The sequence below is a fragment of the Schistocerca americana genome, chromosome 9, assembly GCF_021461395.2.
Source record: "Schistocerca americana isolate TAMUIC-IGC-003095 chromosome 9, iqSchAmer2.1, whole genome shotgun sequence".
Taxonomy (NCBI): Eukaryota; Metazoa; Arthropoda; class Insecta; order Orthoptera; family Acrididae; genus Schistocerca; species Schistocerca americana.
The window spans coordinates 118736633-118754298 of record NC_060127.1 but is presented as its reverse complement, the minus strand read 5'-3'; the positions used below and the strand labels follow the sequence as shown (position 1 = coordinate 118754298).

The 17666-nt window shown below is 38.6% G+C and overlaps 1 protein-coding gene across 1 annotated transcript in view; it reads right to left on the bottom strand.

Moving 5' to 3' along the window:
* Positions 1-471: 471 nt before the first annotated feature.
* LOC124550911 (EH domain-containing protein 1-like) overlaps positions 472-17666 on the bottom strand; it is a 42622-nt gene continuing 25427 nt past the window's right edge. The window contains exons 5-7 of the mRNA XM_047125704.1: positions 9549-9711; positions 3477-3641; positions 472-1065 (exon numbers count right to left, since the gene is read on the bottom strand). Of these exons, the coding sequence (XP_046981660.1) occupies positions 821-1065; positions 3477-3641; positions 9549-9711 (573 nt within the window). The 3' untranslated portion in view covers positions 472-820. The remainder of the gene's footprint in view (positions 1066-3476; positions 3642-9548; positions 9712-17666) is intronic.

Genomic DNA, 17666 nt, shown 5'->3' with positions numbered 1-17666 from the left:
AAGTCTAGTATGTACACAACAAAGAGCACAAGTCAAGTCACAAGTGCTACAACCAAATGTGTGCAACAAATTCTATGCAACAAACCAGTGGGAGAAGAGAGAGACAGACAGAGACAGAGACAAATGTGTGCAACAAATTCTATGCAACAAACCAGTGGGTGAAGAGAGAGACAGACAGAGACAGAGACAGTGTGTGTGTGTGTGTGTGTGTGTGTGTGTGTGTGTGTGTGAGAGAGAGAGAGAGAGAGAGAGAGAGAGAGAGAGAGAGAGAGAGAGAGAGAAAGAGAGAGAGAGAGAGAGAGAGAGAGAGAGATATTATATATATATTACTTTTTATGATGAATAAATGAAGTAAAAATCACAAGCATAAAGTAATAAAAATGAAGTAATGAAGGAAGACTTGGTACTGGCAACACAGCACAATTCTCAAAAAGTAAAAAACAGGAAAGTGATTCGCAATGAAATGCCTTGTTTGCTACACATCAAATGAGTGTGGGATTATCTCAAGTATTCTCTGAATAAGGAACAGCTGAAAAATTTTATATGTTACAAAAACACATAACAACAGGAAATTTTAAGTAGCTACTTACATCAATCACAGATAGCATAATTTGTCAACAATTGAGTATCACATAGCAAACCTGTGAGAATTTCAGCAAAGAAACTGGGATAACATTTTACATTGGGTACAACCAGATTAGATTTTGTTTACAGAAAGCAATGATCACAAACAATCTTACAAAATAATTCTCACAGTCATCTACTCCTTTGTACAATAGGAACACAGTAATGCTTCTCAATACTGGCATATTTTTCACAGTTAGATTTTGTTTGGAATTTCTACCCTGCTTTCAACATTGTTTGCTAAACGTTTCGATGGTGGTATCAAATGTTCTGGCAATATTTCAGGCAAATTGTGACCGTCTGCCTTCAACCTCACGAGATACATCGCCAAAGCAAATTCGTCTTTGTCGAGCATATTATCCTTGTCCACATCTGCTAGTAACCATATACTGTTCAAGATATGGCTCGGAAGCTTCGACTTCCGTAGTTCGTCCTTCACATCTGTGGAAGAAGTAAAAAGAAAAGCAGGACATTATTGTTTTTTATTTTTTTAAATTACACACACATAAAAAAATCATCACTTTCATAATTATCACGTAGAATCAAAACACAGACACTATGTGGCCGAGAGTCTCCAGAAATCGACAGCGGCTCATCCCACATAACGTAATGGCATTCAGTCTTTGGGAGAAGGTTCTTGCACACATGCACGTGCGCGCGGGCGCCCACACACACACACACACACACACACACACACACACACACACAGAAAATGGCCTATCACTCTACTTAGGAAAAACACAGGTCACTTCATTTGGTACAGGTCAATAACAACCGAGCACATAGAAAAGGAAATACGTGAAACAGAATGGTCAACATTCCTGGCTGTGAATATTACTGATGAGTACTCACTTGAAAATCACATACATCACAGATATTATCAAATACCCCAGTTCAGCAATATTGTGTGTGCTAGCTGATTCTCATGATGAAAGCATTAGAATGTTGGTCTACTTCGCACACTTTCATTAAAGAGTGTGATTCGGAATCATTTTCATCTGAAACTTCACATTTAAATACAAAGTATCCACTGCAGAGAAAAATTGCTGAAAAAGATAATATCTGGTGCCCATACTTGAACTTTATGTAGGCTACTTGTCACACTAACTACAGCACCACACTAAATAGTTGTGGAGAAACAGTTCCTATTTGAAAATAGTAGTAGCACTCATAAATATAATACTAGGGACAAAAATGCCTTATACAGATCAAATCTCAGTCTTACTCTTACACAAAAATATATAAACTATGTTGTTGTTGTTGTTGTTGTGCTCTTCAGTCCTGAGACTGGTTTGATGCAGCTCTCCATGCTACTCTATCCTGTGCAAGCTTCTTCATCTCCCAAAGCCATAAAATTATTTGATCTCTTCCATTGTGGTTAAAGATGGTGGTAGACAATGAAAAAGCTCGAAAATCAAAATGAATTAATTTGTTCTTGACCACTACTACTCTTTACAAGACATTCCATCTAGATAATGTGTGGTTTTGTTGCAATTTTTTATTTTATTGTGAAAAATTCAGTGAATCAATCATACAGAACAATAACAATACCAGAGAAGGAAAGTTGCTACTCACCATATAGCAGAGATGCTGAGTTGCGATAGGCACAACAAAAAGATTCACACAATTAAAGCTTTCGGTCATTAAACCACACTGAAACCACACTGGCAGTGTTGTTTCAGCTCTCTGAGACTGCACACGTGTGCAAGTTGTGTGTGTGTGGGTGCGCGCGCGTGTGTGTATGTGTGTCTACTGCTGACAAAGGCCTTAATGGCTGAAAGCTTTAATGGTGTTAATCTTTTTGTTGTGCCTATCACGACTCAGCATCTGTACTATATGGTGAGTAGCAACTTTCCTTCTCTGGTATTGTTACATTCCATCCTGGATTTTCCATTGTTTGATACAGAGCAGTACGTAATAATGGACTTCCGAGTGTACTTAGTTCTTTGTTACGATTCTGCTTCATTCCATTTTCTGAAAATTAAGCTGCCTCTAGCAAATACTTAAACTTCTATCATCCACTGAGACTGAACTTTATCCCTAATGTAACAAACATTAATGTCTAGTTACAGGTAACACTGCAGTCTTGAAAACAGTTAGCAATATTTTCCTCCTTCACAATTCAAATTTTCATTCTTCTCCTCTGAACGAGGGCACCTCCGAATTTTTTATGTGAATATTCTCTAGTCTCTTTAAATAAAACAAACATGAGCAACATTCTACACGTTTATTCCTCATGTCTACATATTTGCAGCCTTCTGCTGCTAGACGGCTCCGAATCGTAGCATGTAACACAGCAGTATGTAATGTAACTATGTCGGTGCATGAGAAACAGTGTGCTGTACTCGAGTTTCAAATTTGAAAAGTTCATCCACAAGTAGAGCACTCTCCTTCAGCACAACGATGCCAGACCACATACAAATACTGCGACACCTGCAACGATCCATTGCCCTGTGTTCAGTGTCTTTGGTCATCCTCTACACAGTTCAGACTCAGCCCCATCCAATTTTCATCTGTTTCCAAAATTTAAAGAACACCTTCAAGGACTTCACTTTGATGGTGATGAAGTGGTGCAAGCAGTGCCGAGGTTGTGGCTCCATCGAGAAAGTCAAATATTCTACAGTGACTGTATCGACAAACTGGTCTGTCATTTGAAGAAACCTATTTGTCGCCAGGATGACCATGTTGAGAAATAAATATCCAGAAACGAAGAACAAAGATGCATAATGTCAGTAACATTTGTTTTATTAAAAAAGTTTTAAGTTTTCACATAAAATATTTGGAGGCACTAGCTTTCAGCACGTCCTCATATATGAAATTTATAATTTTAGTTTTCAGTGTTTCTGACCTACCTGTTTTTGTCAGCTTTCCGTGCTGTGGCTTCAGATTATCAAACGTGTCATCATACTGGCTCCGAAATTTTTCAACAACCCATTCCTTTTCTCCTAAGCCTTGCCTGATACCTTCTCTCTCACTGAACGGATTTTCTGTGTCGACGACACTCACAAATGCACCACCTGAAAGTATTTGGCATTGTTAGTCATTGGGAAAACTATCACAATTTTGGCCAGAAATTTACCGGCAAAACAAATAGCAATCGTATTCGAAAAAATAAAAATAAAGAAAACATTAATTTTGGCAGATTGATAACTCTGCACACAATTCTTACTAAGGATGTGTGAATAGGCATTGAACAATGGCTTCTGGAAATCAACTTTATGACAACAAACCAAAATTATAAAATAAATTCATTACTTCAGAACAACAAACTGTAGTTATCAACTACAAATGGCGAAGGTTAGAACCTCCATAATACATTGCACCCACATGTCACTCACTGCTCCAAAACCCACCACAGAAAATGTGGCAGAGGGTATTAGGTACCAATTTCCTATTCCATTCACAAATGGTGTGCAAAAAGACAAGCGTCAGTAACCCTCCACGTGAAGTGAAAAAGGATGTGGTTAAATGGTTTCGGTTTGGGGAGATATTGTGTAAAGAGAGGGGTGCTTTTCTGAGTTTGAGGGTGTGACTGGAGAATTAGCAGCATTTGTAGATATAGGACAAGATATCACCAATGAAACAGAACAGAACAGTGGGTTTAGGACCTCATTCATTTTTATTTATTTATTTATTTTTAATAGTAAAGTTGCTACTCAATATGCAGCGGAGATGCTGAGTTGCAGATAGGCATATTGTTTGATTTTATTTATTGCTTGATTTATTGATTTAACCTATCATGGTTAGGGCCATGAGGCTCTCATACTGTTACATGTAACCAGGCATTCTACATATTTCGCATTACACATGTTACGATTAGCGCATTACATCTAAAGTAGAATACAATATTTAGAAATTAATGACAGTGTACAAAAGACATAGTTCACATTCTTTTGTGAGTAGTATAACAATAAAGACAATTACAGGAAGATAGACTTAAACTATGAGCACTGGCAGAAATGGATACGAGGGAAAGGCCGGAAGAGGGAGAGATGGAGGAATGTGATAGAATGCAATGTGTGAAGACGGGGGAAAAGAAAGTGATGCACCCGAGGAATGAAAAGACAAAAAAGTGTACCCAGGGGAAGACGGAAGCATTTGTTTCACTGTCTGATAGGAGGGAAACTGGGCACATTTGAGAATTATGGAAACATTTGAGGGTGACAAAAGGAAGTGCTTCAGTTACTTCTTAACAGCAAAAGGGCATCAAATTGTGTGTAGAGTGCACATTAGCTCATCTTGAGGCACACAACGGCAACAGAGAAGGCATTTCCAATGTTTCTGCTTTACTTATGGGCACAGCTCAAACGCTATAATCCGTTCATCATAAGAATAAACCAGATGTAAACAAACACAAATGTGATGATTGGTCAGAAGCAGTAGCACATCTACACTGGTGTTGTTACGCTCTTGGAAGTAGTTCCTACTTATATATTAGATATCTTATCACTAAGTTACATTAAATAAAACTTTAAGATATTCAAATGTATTAAGAGCCATCAATGTTTTTCTTAATCACGCTGTAGCCACATTGTTTTTATTTCAAAAATCGTGTACAGTCTCAGCCTCTGCAGAGTTGTGCTCTGATTGTCACGCTGTTAATGCGGAGTATGAAAATGGCCGAGGCTGCTTTGTGCTCCGTAGTGAAACATGTGCGTGGAACACAGTTAAAAAGTGCCAAGAAATAGGCTGTTCTTAATGTTTTTCGTAAATTTATGGAGATAACTGGCTTTGAAGTTTTCCCAGTTTTGTCTATGATGCAGTTGATAAACTAACACACATTGAATGTGTAGCACAGTCAGTAGCGTAATGGAATGTAAAGCAAAGGAGGTTATTCATGCGTTTGTTCACATTTCCCCAGTATCAGTTTTTTCTTCTCATTCAATTTGAAATACCTACATCTCGTAATTATGAAACTCATCATCTTTTTTTTATGAATAATGCACATCTTCTTGTTTCTAATTACATACTGGACGTGAAATTCCTTTTTCAATTTCAAATACAAATTCTTAATTATTGATGTTTTATGAAAGACTGTTCATAAAAGTTTTTTAATTAAGGAAATAAGGCAAAAATGAAAAATCAAATCCTGTTTATTTGGACTATGTCCATCATTTTATAACACAGAGGTAGATAAGTGAATGTATAAACATCAAAAACAATCATTTTCACAGCATCGAGCACATCATACAAATGCCGCATTTTTACATTTGCTACTGTACCATTACAATATTAACCCAACAGAACCGATCTGGAGCCAAGCTGCGGGATTTGGCCAGAGACGTAAACAGACCGTTAAGCTGCCAGACGTACTGGAACTAACGCACACAGCTTTTTCACACGTCACTGCTGAACTCTGGCGGGATATAGAATGGCTCGTCATAAAAGAAGAAGAGAAAATGTTGCGCCTGGTTGGCTTTGTGGGTTCTGTTGTCGATAGGCTCGATATCCACAAAACAGGTGATACCTCCAGAATTGAAATGTATTTTTCGGATTCGGATAAGGAAAGAGCTAAGATATTACCAGATGACTGACTGTAAGTAATACCTTCAGTGGCTTGAATATTTAACTATATGGCGAAATCCTTGAATACTCTCTTGTGTTACACACAGCTTATGCAGAAAAATTACCCTGTGATTAAGTTAGGAATTTTCATCATTCTTGTTTTTCGCTACAATAGTACGTTAGCAAAAAACAATAATGTGTTGCAGTTTTCATCTAGTTGTCTAAGGAGCGTATTGTGGGAGATCTGCAGTGTATTATTTCATGCTGCTTAAAAATTAAATGATATTCGAAGCTGTATTGCTCCTCTGCTTGTCAGTCGATGTGCACGTAACGCACAGCACAAAACGTACCCATATTATCGTACTTGACAGTACTCGTGACAGCTTGGCTGTAGTCCCACGTGAAACTGAAACCCAGTGAGGATCCAGCAAACGCGGAAGAATACATAGTGCAATGTTTACACCAGGTTTATTCTTATGATGAACAGATTATAGATAAGAGAGACCTTGTGTTTCCATTACAGTGAGATGACAGGCACTTATCTCTGATGTGTGCTACTGAGGTGCTGGCACACTGAGGAGGCGATGAAGCAGAAACCGTGCGCAGTAACTCGTCTGATCACAACTGACCTAACTAGGTATACAAAGCAATGACGTGGTCGTACAGACAAATGTTGCAGGTGGAACACATTAAAATATTCACAATTAGTTGTAATGGTCTCATATTCTCACCACTTTGACCATGCAGGATTAGTCTGCAATAACAGAGATTCAGTATAATGAAAGCACAAGTTCACATTTCACGTCTTGTGGAAATCAAATGATGGAAAGTCTAGATAGGAATATCAACAATGTTATGGAAAGGATATATTGCTACTCATGGTCAACACGACATGTCGAGTTACAGACAGGCACAACGAAACGACAATTAAACATTTAGCTTTGGGCCAGAGACTTCCTCAATAAAGTACACACACCCCCATTCACACGGGCAAGCACACCTCACACACACAATCGCTATCTCCAGCTGCTCTGACCAGAAATCTTGTGGAAATATGCTCTGAAACTATTTAAAGACTTACAGGCAAGCGGAAGTATGTGGCGACAGTATTTTCTGTCTAGTTGAAAAGCTCATCCAAAGTTGCAACCAAATTCTTCCCTCTTTTCTGATATGGTACTGGAATACTATAAAGATAAATATAAGAAATTGTTTGTGGGATTCATAACCTATTAATTTCTTACGGGATAACAAAATCTTCTCAAACTGTTCTGCCACTGACATGGTCTACTCGGAAAATGAGCCTCTCCGCTTTCTCCGATCTTCCTGAGCCCTCTTTGCAGCTGTTCTTTCCTGGCCTTCCCCTCTCTTTTGTGTGCATTCTTGCACACCTTTAGTCTTCTCCTCAGCTTCTCACTATTCATCTTTGTCTCGTGCATCTTCCTATACATCTTCATTTCTTTTTTCTTCAAATGTCCATATGCTCTTGATCTTCTTTCCCAAATATTCTCTTGTAAGTGTTCCACATGTGTTATTTCCCTAACACTTTCATTTCTTATCTCTTTCACATTTGTTTCACTTATCTGACTTTGCAAGCACCTTACTTTTTTGCCCTTTCATTCCTGACCCAGGTTTCTGCAGTGCAAAATGGAATAATGTGTTTAGTATGTCATTTTATTTCAGCCAAAGTTCTGAGTCATATGCAATATCATCATGTGCTCTGAGTAACCTATCCTTTCTTTCAGACTTACCCCAAACTATCCCACTCCCCTCCATGAAGTAGGAACTATTGGTTCCAAGAGCTAGAATAGTCTATGTACTTTCATGTTTGTGTATTGGCAATACATGGCCAGCAACTATGTATTAATTAGTTCACAGTGAATTTTCCTTTTGATATACATTTAAACTATCATCAGTCTTCAAGTAACTGTTAGGTAACACGTATTACACGTCTAAAGCCCTGATCCAATGTACGGGACGATGTGAACACTCAAATCTCATCAGGTTGCATAAAAAAATAAAAAAATAAATCATCATATGGCACAGCAGCCCTTTATGAGCCTTGACATTCTTCTTCTTCCTTTCCCCATTATTTATCCTGTCAGTTACAGAGTCTGCTTTTCCAGGACTTGGCAGATTTTATTTAATTATTTAATTCTGTGGCTGGATACCCTTCCTGGCACCGCAGTCAACGAGGTAACTTGAGGGGGAGAACTTGTGTGCCCCAGATGCCTGTGAATGTAAACTTTGTTCTCCAAGATATCATATTTTAACTATTTGTATACAACATCTGTTGAGGCATAATTTAGGGATAAGGCCAACATCTGTCCAATGAGTGTGGGAAACTGTCTAGAAACCACACTCAGGCCGGCTGGTGTTTCAGCCCAAAGTCTGTAATCTGGGTAACCCTCGGCTTTCCACAGAAGGTCATTCCATTCTTTCTTGTGTATTGTCAAACTCCTCAAATTCTCGATCCCAATTTTCTTATATCCTGCTTGACAGCTTCCTCCCTTCTTAAGAACTGGACTTCCAATCCTCTGGGTTCCTTTGGGCACTGTGCTGCGTATTTCAATTGAATTTCTCAATTCTGTCATTAGCTCTCAGCACACAGATTGCCTTTTAATCTTGATACAGCTGACAATGTATGGTTCATTGGTTCATTATTCAGATTATATAATTCACAGTTGAATCTCCTCCTCCAGGCAAAACGAAAACATAAAATAAAAAAACTAGTTCTTTAGCTCAGATTGGAAACAATCAAAAGGAAAACTGGCAGTGTCTTTGCTGCAGGAATAATCTCACATATGCTTCTGAAATGACATTTGGTGAGTACACAGATAGGGCATTATTGTACTGCGTTGTTTTTGGCCAAAAATTCATGAACAAGCAGCAAAGCTCGAGCATGTCCCGTAAGAAATTAATAGGTTATGAATCCCACAAACAATTTCTTATATTTATCTTTATAGTATTCCAGTACCATATCAGAAAAGAGGGAAGAATTTGGTTGCAACTTTGGATGAGCTTTTCAACTAGACAGGCATGGTGTAAAAGCCATGAACTATTTCGCTATAAATGTGTCTCCCTGGAACCCCCCCCCCCCCCCCCTCAAAGACTGCTTTGTGCAAATGGTGCTGAATTTAAAGGAGTACTCCCTATCGATCATTTAACACTGTGGCAAGAAATGGAAGAACACAGTGATTATAATCTTCTCACTTGACTATATTTTCCAATCAATATTCTGTCTTGGCAATCCAGAATGCTTACAATGAAACAAATGAGCCTTAGTTTCGACATTATATCCATACCCTTGTTTCAATATTAGGTGTATGGATATGATGTCTAAACTAAAAAAATCTTCAACAGATTTGCACACATAAACAAGTATGTTACATTTCAGCTGTTGTAAAGCAAACTAATCTTACCGTGAATAAATTTTTTGGATCCCAATTTTTCTTCTTCAATTTTCTCTGCTGCCAACATTGACATGAACTTAGATATATCTTTCGCCAGCATGTCATCGACAGACCTCAGGAGACTGGGTGTTATACCCTCAAATCTGTCAAAGTTCGCAGAGTTCAGCAAGACCTATAAGAAAAATTAACCATTTCAATACAATTTAATGTGACACTACTAACTGCTTCATTCATTCATCACGTTATAGAGATCCCATCAAGAGAAAGAGAAGTCAAGCTGTACATTAACAATCAACTGTACATTGTCTTCTTTCTCCTTCTTTTTCCAGGCCTTATCCTGAACCTCCACAGGATTGCCACGTTAATACGGATTAGTCAAAGTTAGTGATCAGAGGTGACCGAGTGTACTTCCTGTCATCATCCTTTGCTTCCCAGAACAGAAATTGTGTACCCCATCTATCTGTGTCTCGCGCTACACTGTGTCAAAGTGTGGGACTGTTTTTTAAGTGTTTGCAGATCCCATAACTGTGGTGGGATGTGGGTATTGCCCCAGTATACCACTAGTCGGATATGGGAAACCACGAAAAACTGACATCTGGGCTGTCCAGCACACTGACCCTAATCGTTAATCTGCTGGGAGGACTCGACACAGGGCCAGTACGCTTCCCTGAGTCCTGGAAGCAGCGTGCCGATGCATGTGGCTATTTGGGCACAACTTAATCTGTACATTCTACTAACAATAAACTATCTGCATAGTGTGTGACACTATGCCTGCCTATACAGCTACTTGTCGCCTTGTAAATTAGAAGGAAAGCTGCTGCTTGTGTTATGTTATGTTCAATAGCAGTTGTCTTCTAATAGTAGTTTAATTTTTCTTGATAATATTTGTAGTTTTCAAAGAAAACAGTTACTTACATCTGAACAACAGGGGCTAGTTTACAATACAATACCTATCATACAGCTTTATTATGATCATTGCTACTTGACACATAATTAACAGAAATTTTCAGTCCATGAATCTAGATAGTTAGATAATTTGTAAGAGTGGTTAATGGGGTATGCATTAAATTTTCTTTTGAACTAATTGGGATTCCCAATTTATTGCTTTATGTTACGTGCAAGCTTTTCGGACACTTTAAATCGTAAAACATGAAGCAGCGCATCATGAAATTAAATGTTTTATGCTATGAATGTAATTCAAGCCTAGATATAAATTTAACTACAGAGAATCACAACAAAGAACTTGTCTATCGTTTCCATTACATGGACATAAAAAAAAATTTTTTTTAAAAAGTTTACAATATTACTAAGAAGGAACTCCAGATACAGTTTTAATTGCAATAAAGATGCTATATGAAAATACACAGAACCAGAATGGCTTAGAATATATATGGATGGTTCGCAGAGTAGTGATGCAGCTGGAAATTATTTCATCAATACTCCCTGGTTGAGCAGTATATTACATATTTTATGCTCAATGATACACACTACAACCAGCAATAAACAACCTTACATACAGAATCAACTTATTTATAAAAGATGTGATATTGACTGATTCAAGAGAAGCCATTCAAGCAACCTCAGCAAACCAATCTACAGAAACAAAACCATAAGTTTGGCAGTGTGGCCTGAGACTGCAAACTGTGTGTGTGTGTGTGTGTGTGTGTGTGTGTGTGTGTCTGTGTGTGTGAGCGCAAACGTTTGTGTGTCGTCTATTTCTGACAAAGGCCTTACTGGCCGAAAGCTTTATTTGTGACAATCTTTTTGTTGTGCCTATCTGCTACTCAGCGTCTCCTCTATGTGGTGAGTAGCAACTTTCCTTTTCACAATATTGTTACAAGCCATAACTGAAATAATACATCCCTTACAGTAGCCTGCATCATGGACACAAATAAGAAAAGTGTTTCAATGGAAATCGTCACATGTAAGAATCGACAGAAATGAGACTGTTGACTTATTGGTCAGAAAAGGAAGTTGTATACAAGCTACAAAAAATCAATTTTATCTGATACACTTCAGAAACTTACATAGCAATTTTGGAATCCCATATAACAGACATAACAAGTAAATCAAAAGGAAAATATGGAAAAACAGACAAGACCACCAGAAGTTATACAGGAATAAACTGAGGAAGGAAACAATAGACAGCTTTCAACTGACAATGGGACACAACTGTCTAGCCTAACATCTAAACAACACATAAGTAATTTCCACAAATGAATGGCCTATTTGCAAAACTGGTGTTGTGGATTCAGATCACCTACTGACACGATCATGTTTGGATACCAAAGCACAGAAGGAAATGAACATCCACAAACTATATTGGGATGTTACAAATTAAACCTTATACCTTTTGGCAACCTTTGCATCACTATTATTGTTGTTGTTGTGGTCTTCAGTCCTGAGACTGGTTTGATGCAGCTCTCCATGCTACTCTACCCTGTGCAAGCTTCTTCATCTCCCAGTAACTACTGCAGCCTACATCCTTCTGAATCTGCTTAGTGTATTCATCTCTTGGTCTCCCTCTACGATTTTTACCCTCCACGCTGCCCTCCAGTACTAAATTGGTGATCCCTCGATGTCTCAGAACATGTCCTACCAACCGATCCCTTCTTCTAGTCAAGTTGTGCCACAAGCTCCTCTTCTCCCCAATTCTATTCAATACCTCCTCATTAGTTATGTGATCTACCCATCTAATCTTCAGCATTCTTCTGTAGCACCACATTTCAAAGGCTTCTATTCTCTTCTTGTCTAAAGTATTTATCATCCATGTTTTACTTCCATACATGGCTACACTCCATACAAATACTTTCAGAAACGACTTCCTGACATTTAAATCTATACTCGATGTTAACAAATTTTTCTTCTTCAGAAACGCTTTCCTTGCCATTGCCAGTCTCCTTTTTATATCCTCTCTACTTCGACCATCGTCAGTTATTTTGCTCCCCAAATAGCAAAACTCCTTTACTACTTTAAGTGTCTCATTTCTTAATCTAATTTCCTCAGCATCACCCGACTTAATTCGACTACATTCCATTATCCTCGTATTGCTTTTGTTGATGTTCATCTTGCACCCTCCTTTCAAGACACTGTCCATTCCGTTCAGCTGCTCTTCCAAGTCCTTTGCTGTCTGATAGAATTACAATGTCATCGGCGGACCTCAAAGTTTTTATTTCTTCTCCATGGATTTTAATACCTACTCCGAATTTTTCCTTTTGTTTCCTTTACTGCTTGCTCAACATACAGATTGAATAACATCGGGGATAGGCTACAACCCTGTCTCACTCCCTTCCCAACCACTGCTCCCTTTCATACCCCTCGACTCTTGTAACTGCCATCTGCTTTCTGTACAAATTATAAATAGCCTTTCGCTCCCTATATTTTACCCCTGCCACCTTCAGAATTTGAAAGAGAGTATTCCAATCAACATTGTCAAAATCTTTCTCTAAGTCTACAGATGCTAGAAATGTAGGTTTGCCTTTCCTTAATCTTTCTTCTAATATAAGTGATAGGGTCAGTATTGCCTCACGTGTTCCAACATTTCTACGGAATCCAAACTGATCTTCCCAGAGGTTGGTTTCTATCAGTTTTTCCATTCGTCTGTAAAGAATTTGCGTTAGTATTTTGCAGCTGTGACTTATTAAACTGATAGTTCGGTAATTTTCACATCTGTCAACACCTGCTTTCTTTGGGATTGGAATTATTATATTCTTCTTGAAGTCTGAGGGTATTTCGCCTGTCTCATACATCTTGCTCACCAGATGGTAGTGTTTTGTCAGGACTGGCTCTCCCAAGGCCGTCAGTAGTTCTAATGGAATGTTGTCTACTCCTGGGGCCTTGTTTCGACTCAGGTCTTTCAGTGCTCTGTCACACTCTTCACGCAGTATCATATCTCCCATTTCATCTTCATCTACATCCTATTCCATTTCCATAATATTGTCCTCAAGTACTCCACCCTTGTATAGACCCTCTATATACTCCTTCCACCTTCCTGCTTTCCCTTCTTTGCTTAGAACTGAGTTTCCATCAAAGCTCCTGATATTCATGCAAGTGGTTCTCATTTCTCCAAAGGTCTCTTTAATTTTCCTGTAAGCAGTATCTATCTTACCCCTAGTGAGATAAGTCTCTACATCCTTACATTTGTCCTCTAGCCATTCCTGCTTAGCCATTTTGCACTTCCTGTTGACCTCATTTTTGAGACGTTTGTATTCCTTTTTGCCTGCTTCATTTACTGCATTTTTATATTTTCTTCTTTCATCAATTAAATTCAATATTTCTTCTGTTATCCAAGGGTTTCTACTAGCCCTCGTCTTTTTACCTATTTGTTCCTCTGTTGCCTTCACTATTTCATCCCTCAAAGCTACCCATTCTTCTTCTACTGTATTTCTTTCCCCCATTACTGTCAATTGTTCCCTTATACTCTCCCTGAAACTCTGTACAACCTCTGGTTCTTTCAGTTTATCCAGGTCCCTTCTCCTTAAATTCCCACCTTTTTGCAGTTTCTTCAGTTTTAATCTACAGTTCATAACCAATAGACTGTGGTCAGAGTCCACATCTGCCCCTGGAAATGTCTTACAATTTGAAACCTGGTTCCTAAATCTCTGTCTTACCATTATATAATGTATCTGATACCTTCTAGTATCTCCAGGGTTCTTCCATGTATACAACCTTCTTTCATGATTCTTGAACCAAGTGTTAGCTATGATTAAGTTATGCTCTGGGCAAAATTCTACCAGGTGGCTTCCTCTTCATTTCTTAGCCCCAATCCATATTCACCTACTATGTTTCCTTCTCTCCCTTTTCCTACTGATGATTTCCAGTCACCCATGACTATTAAATTTTCATCTCCCTTCACTACCTGAATAATTTATTTTATTTCATCATACATTTCATCAATTTCTTCGTCATCTGCAGAGCTAGTTGGCATATAAACTTGTACAACTGTAGTAGGCGTGGGCTTCGTATCTATCTTGGCCACAATAATGCGTTCACTATGCTGTTTGTAGGAGCTTACCCGTACTCCTATTTTTTTATTCATTATTAAACCTACACCTGCATTACCCTTATTTGATTTTGTATTTATAACCCTGTATTCACCTGACCAAAAGTCTTGTTCCTCCTTCCACCGAACTTCACTAATTCGCTCTATATCTAACTTTAACCTATCCATTTCCCTTTTTAAATTTTCTAACCTACCTGCCCGATTAAGGGATCTGACATTCCATGCTCTGATCCGTAAAATGCCAGTTTCCTTTCTCCTGATAATGATGTCCTCTTGAGTAGTCCCCACCCGGAGATCCGAATGGGGGACTATTTTACCTCCGGAATATTTTACCCAAGAGGACGCCATCATCATTTAATCATACAGTAAAGCTGCATGCCCTCAGGAAAAATTATGGCTGTAGTTTCCCCTTGCTTTCAGCCGTTCGCAGTACCAGAACAGCAAGGCCATTTTGATTAGTGTTACAAGGCCAGATCAGTCAATCATCCAGACTGTTGCCCCTGCAACTACTGAAAAGGCTGCTGCCCCTCTTCAGGAACCACACGTTTGTCTGGTCTCTCAACAGATACCCCTCCGTTGTGGTTGCACCTATGGTACGGCTATATGTATCGTTGAGGCACGCAAGCCTCCCCACCAACGGCAAGGTCCATGGTTCATGGGGGGGCATCACTATTACACGAATGAAAAAATGCTCCTCTTAGAATACAAAAAGGGTGAATATGTTCCTTTTCAAAAGACTCTGATAGAAAAGTGGGGTATCAACTGTCTCATTCTACCTTCCTCAAGATCTTAAAAAATGTTCCCGAAAATTTTGGCTTGTGAACATATTTGTGCTCTTTTTAACACGCAACTCACCTCTCACTGCCACAAGCTCCTCTGACTGTAACTTGCTCACACCCACCAGTCCATCACTGCAAGTCACAGTCACAGTCCCACTTGGCCATTCTCACTTACTCATTGTCATTATCTCTTTGTGGATCTAACTGTCACTGTCTCCTGCTCCACAGCCACATTCTCTTTCATTCTCTCTTACTACTAGTCTCCTCTCACTGTCACTGTCTAACAGTTGCTCTCTCTTACTGCTATTATCTCAGCCACTCATTCTTACTGCTGCTGCCTCTTCTATTGTCACTATCTCTCTCTTCCTCACTGTCACTGTCATAGCCTCCGTCTCTCAGTATCGCTAGCTCCACCCAGTTCCACATTCTCCTCTTTATTCCTCTCCCATTGGCACTGTCTCCTTCACTCTTCTCCTAGCACTGTTCTGTCACTGTCAACTCTGATCCACTTCCTCTGTGTTCCTCTCTTTCTTTCACACTGCCTTTGTCTCCTTCATTCTTTCTATACCACAACCACGGTCTACCATCTTCTGGTATTTATTACTTATCCACATCTTGCCCACTGCCACTGTCTGCTCATCTCTCAGCATTAAAAAATCTGAATATTTTCGCATATCAAATTTTTGGGAACATTTTTAAAGGTGCTGAGGAAGGTACAATGAGGCAGCTGGTACCCCACTTTTCAGCCAGTGTCTTCTAAACAGCAGCATATTCACCTTCTTTGTGCTCTGATAGAAGCATTTTTCCGCCAGTTCCTTTCCTTTCCCTGCCACAGCAGAGCTTGTCACTCATATGCAAACCAATTTATGGGTCAGTAAAATCTTTATAGTTTTCTTGTGTGAAATTCAAGTAACACAACAGTAATTTTACACCTCAGTTGAGATTATACATGCACAAAAATTTTGCATGTACTTCAGTACTACAACATTGGGTTTCTAGAACACTTTAGATGATAATGGGGACACTTTACAGCATATTTCTCTGCACCATGTCACTTTATAAACTATGTTTTTGTACACACCGGATTTTACATGTGTATTTCACATGTACATGTAGGGTGACTTTGTTCGGGATCCTACAAATATATTGTAAAAATTACACTCATTTCCTGCAAATAGCTGTCTGGGAACCTGCGGCTCAGTTTTGGTACCGAAAAACCAAGTTTTGGGGTTGTTTCTCAATAAGGGATAAAGAGTTTTGGAAACAAAAGATGGTACTTCTAGCTAAATGCCTACAGAACATAACATTAAAATCTACGCAACTTGCTGTCGTTACTTATTATTTAGATTTTGTCTCACTCTGGATTTCACATGTGTAGTTTACATGTAGAAGTGGGGTAAATCTGAACCTCTATATCTCAGAAATGGGCAAAGATATCAAGAAAATTTTCACCATTGTTTGATATTGAAATTTTAGGAATACATCATAAAAATTTCAGTCATTTGCTGCCCATGAACTAATGGTGGCTCCATAAGCTCCTTAAGGTACAGGCACAGACCACATCACACGCAAAAAGAACCAGACACTTTCTTCCATTTGCCTAAGTAGGAGAAAAGGTGTAATATTCATACTCTGAGGTCATACCGTAGGACAGTGAGACTAGGACAAACCTTCTGTTTGCTATACAAATGGTCCCTGTCCCAATGTCTATGTGGAACACTTGACCCCACCTTTTTGTCACCAACAGAACCAAAGGTATGAGCCCAGAAGAATCCTGTTTTTACGAGCGGCATTTTGGAACATAAGTGATGCATGCCGTCTCGTGTGTACTGATTTATTTCTCTAAGTTATTATGTATGTACATCTTAAAATGTTCCTTGGATGCCATAAATGTATGTTATAACTTTTCTGAGACTTCTGTTTTATATTACTATCATCATCATCATCATCATCATCATCATTCTAACACATTAATTGTGTGTTAAGTTATTAATATTTTCACACTGATATGCAGTCAGATGTTAAATGCATTATGGATTAATTTCCAATAAAGCCATATGTAACAACAACAGTGTCCATTTCTTTTTATGAATCTGGAGATACTATCAAATGATTCACACAGTGTGTCCACCAACACAGATGCTGTGAAATACGACTGACATCATCGAATTATACAGCCCTGTACTATCAAAATTGGGGTTTTACAGCAGCCAACTTAGAAGGACAGCTTTGCTCAGGACAGGGATTTATATCAGAAATAAGATACATGGTGAACATTACAGAGCTATCAATAATTTACTAAAAATGACTGTTCCATGGCCACAAACTTTTATATTCGAAGAATGT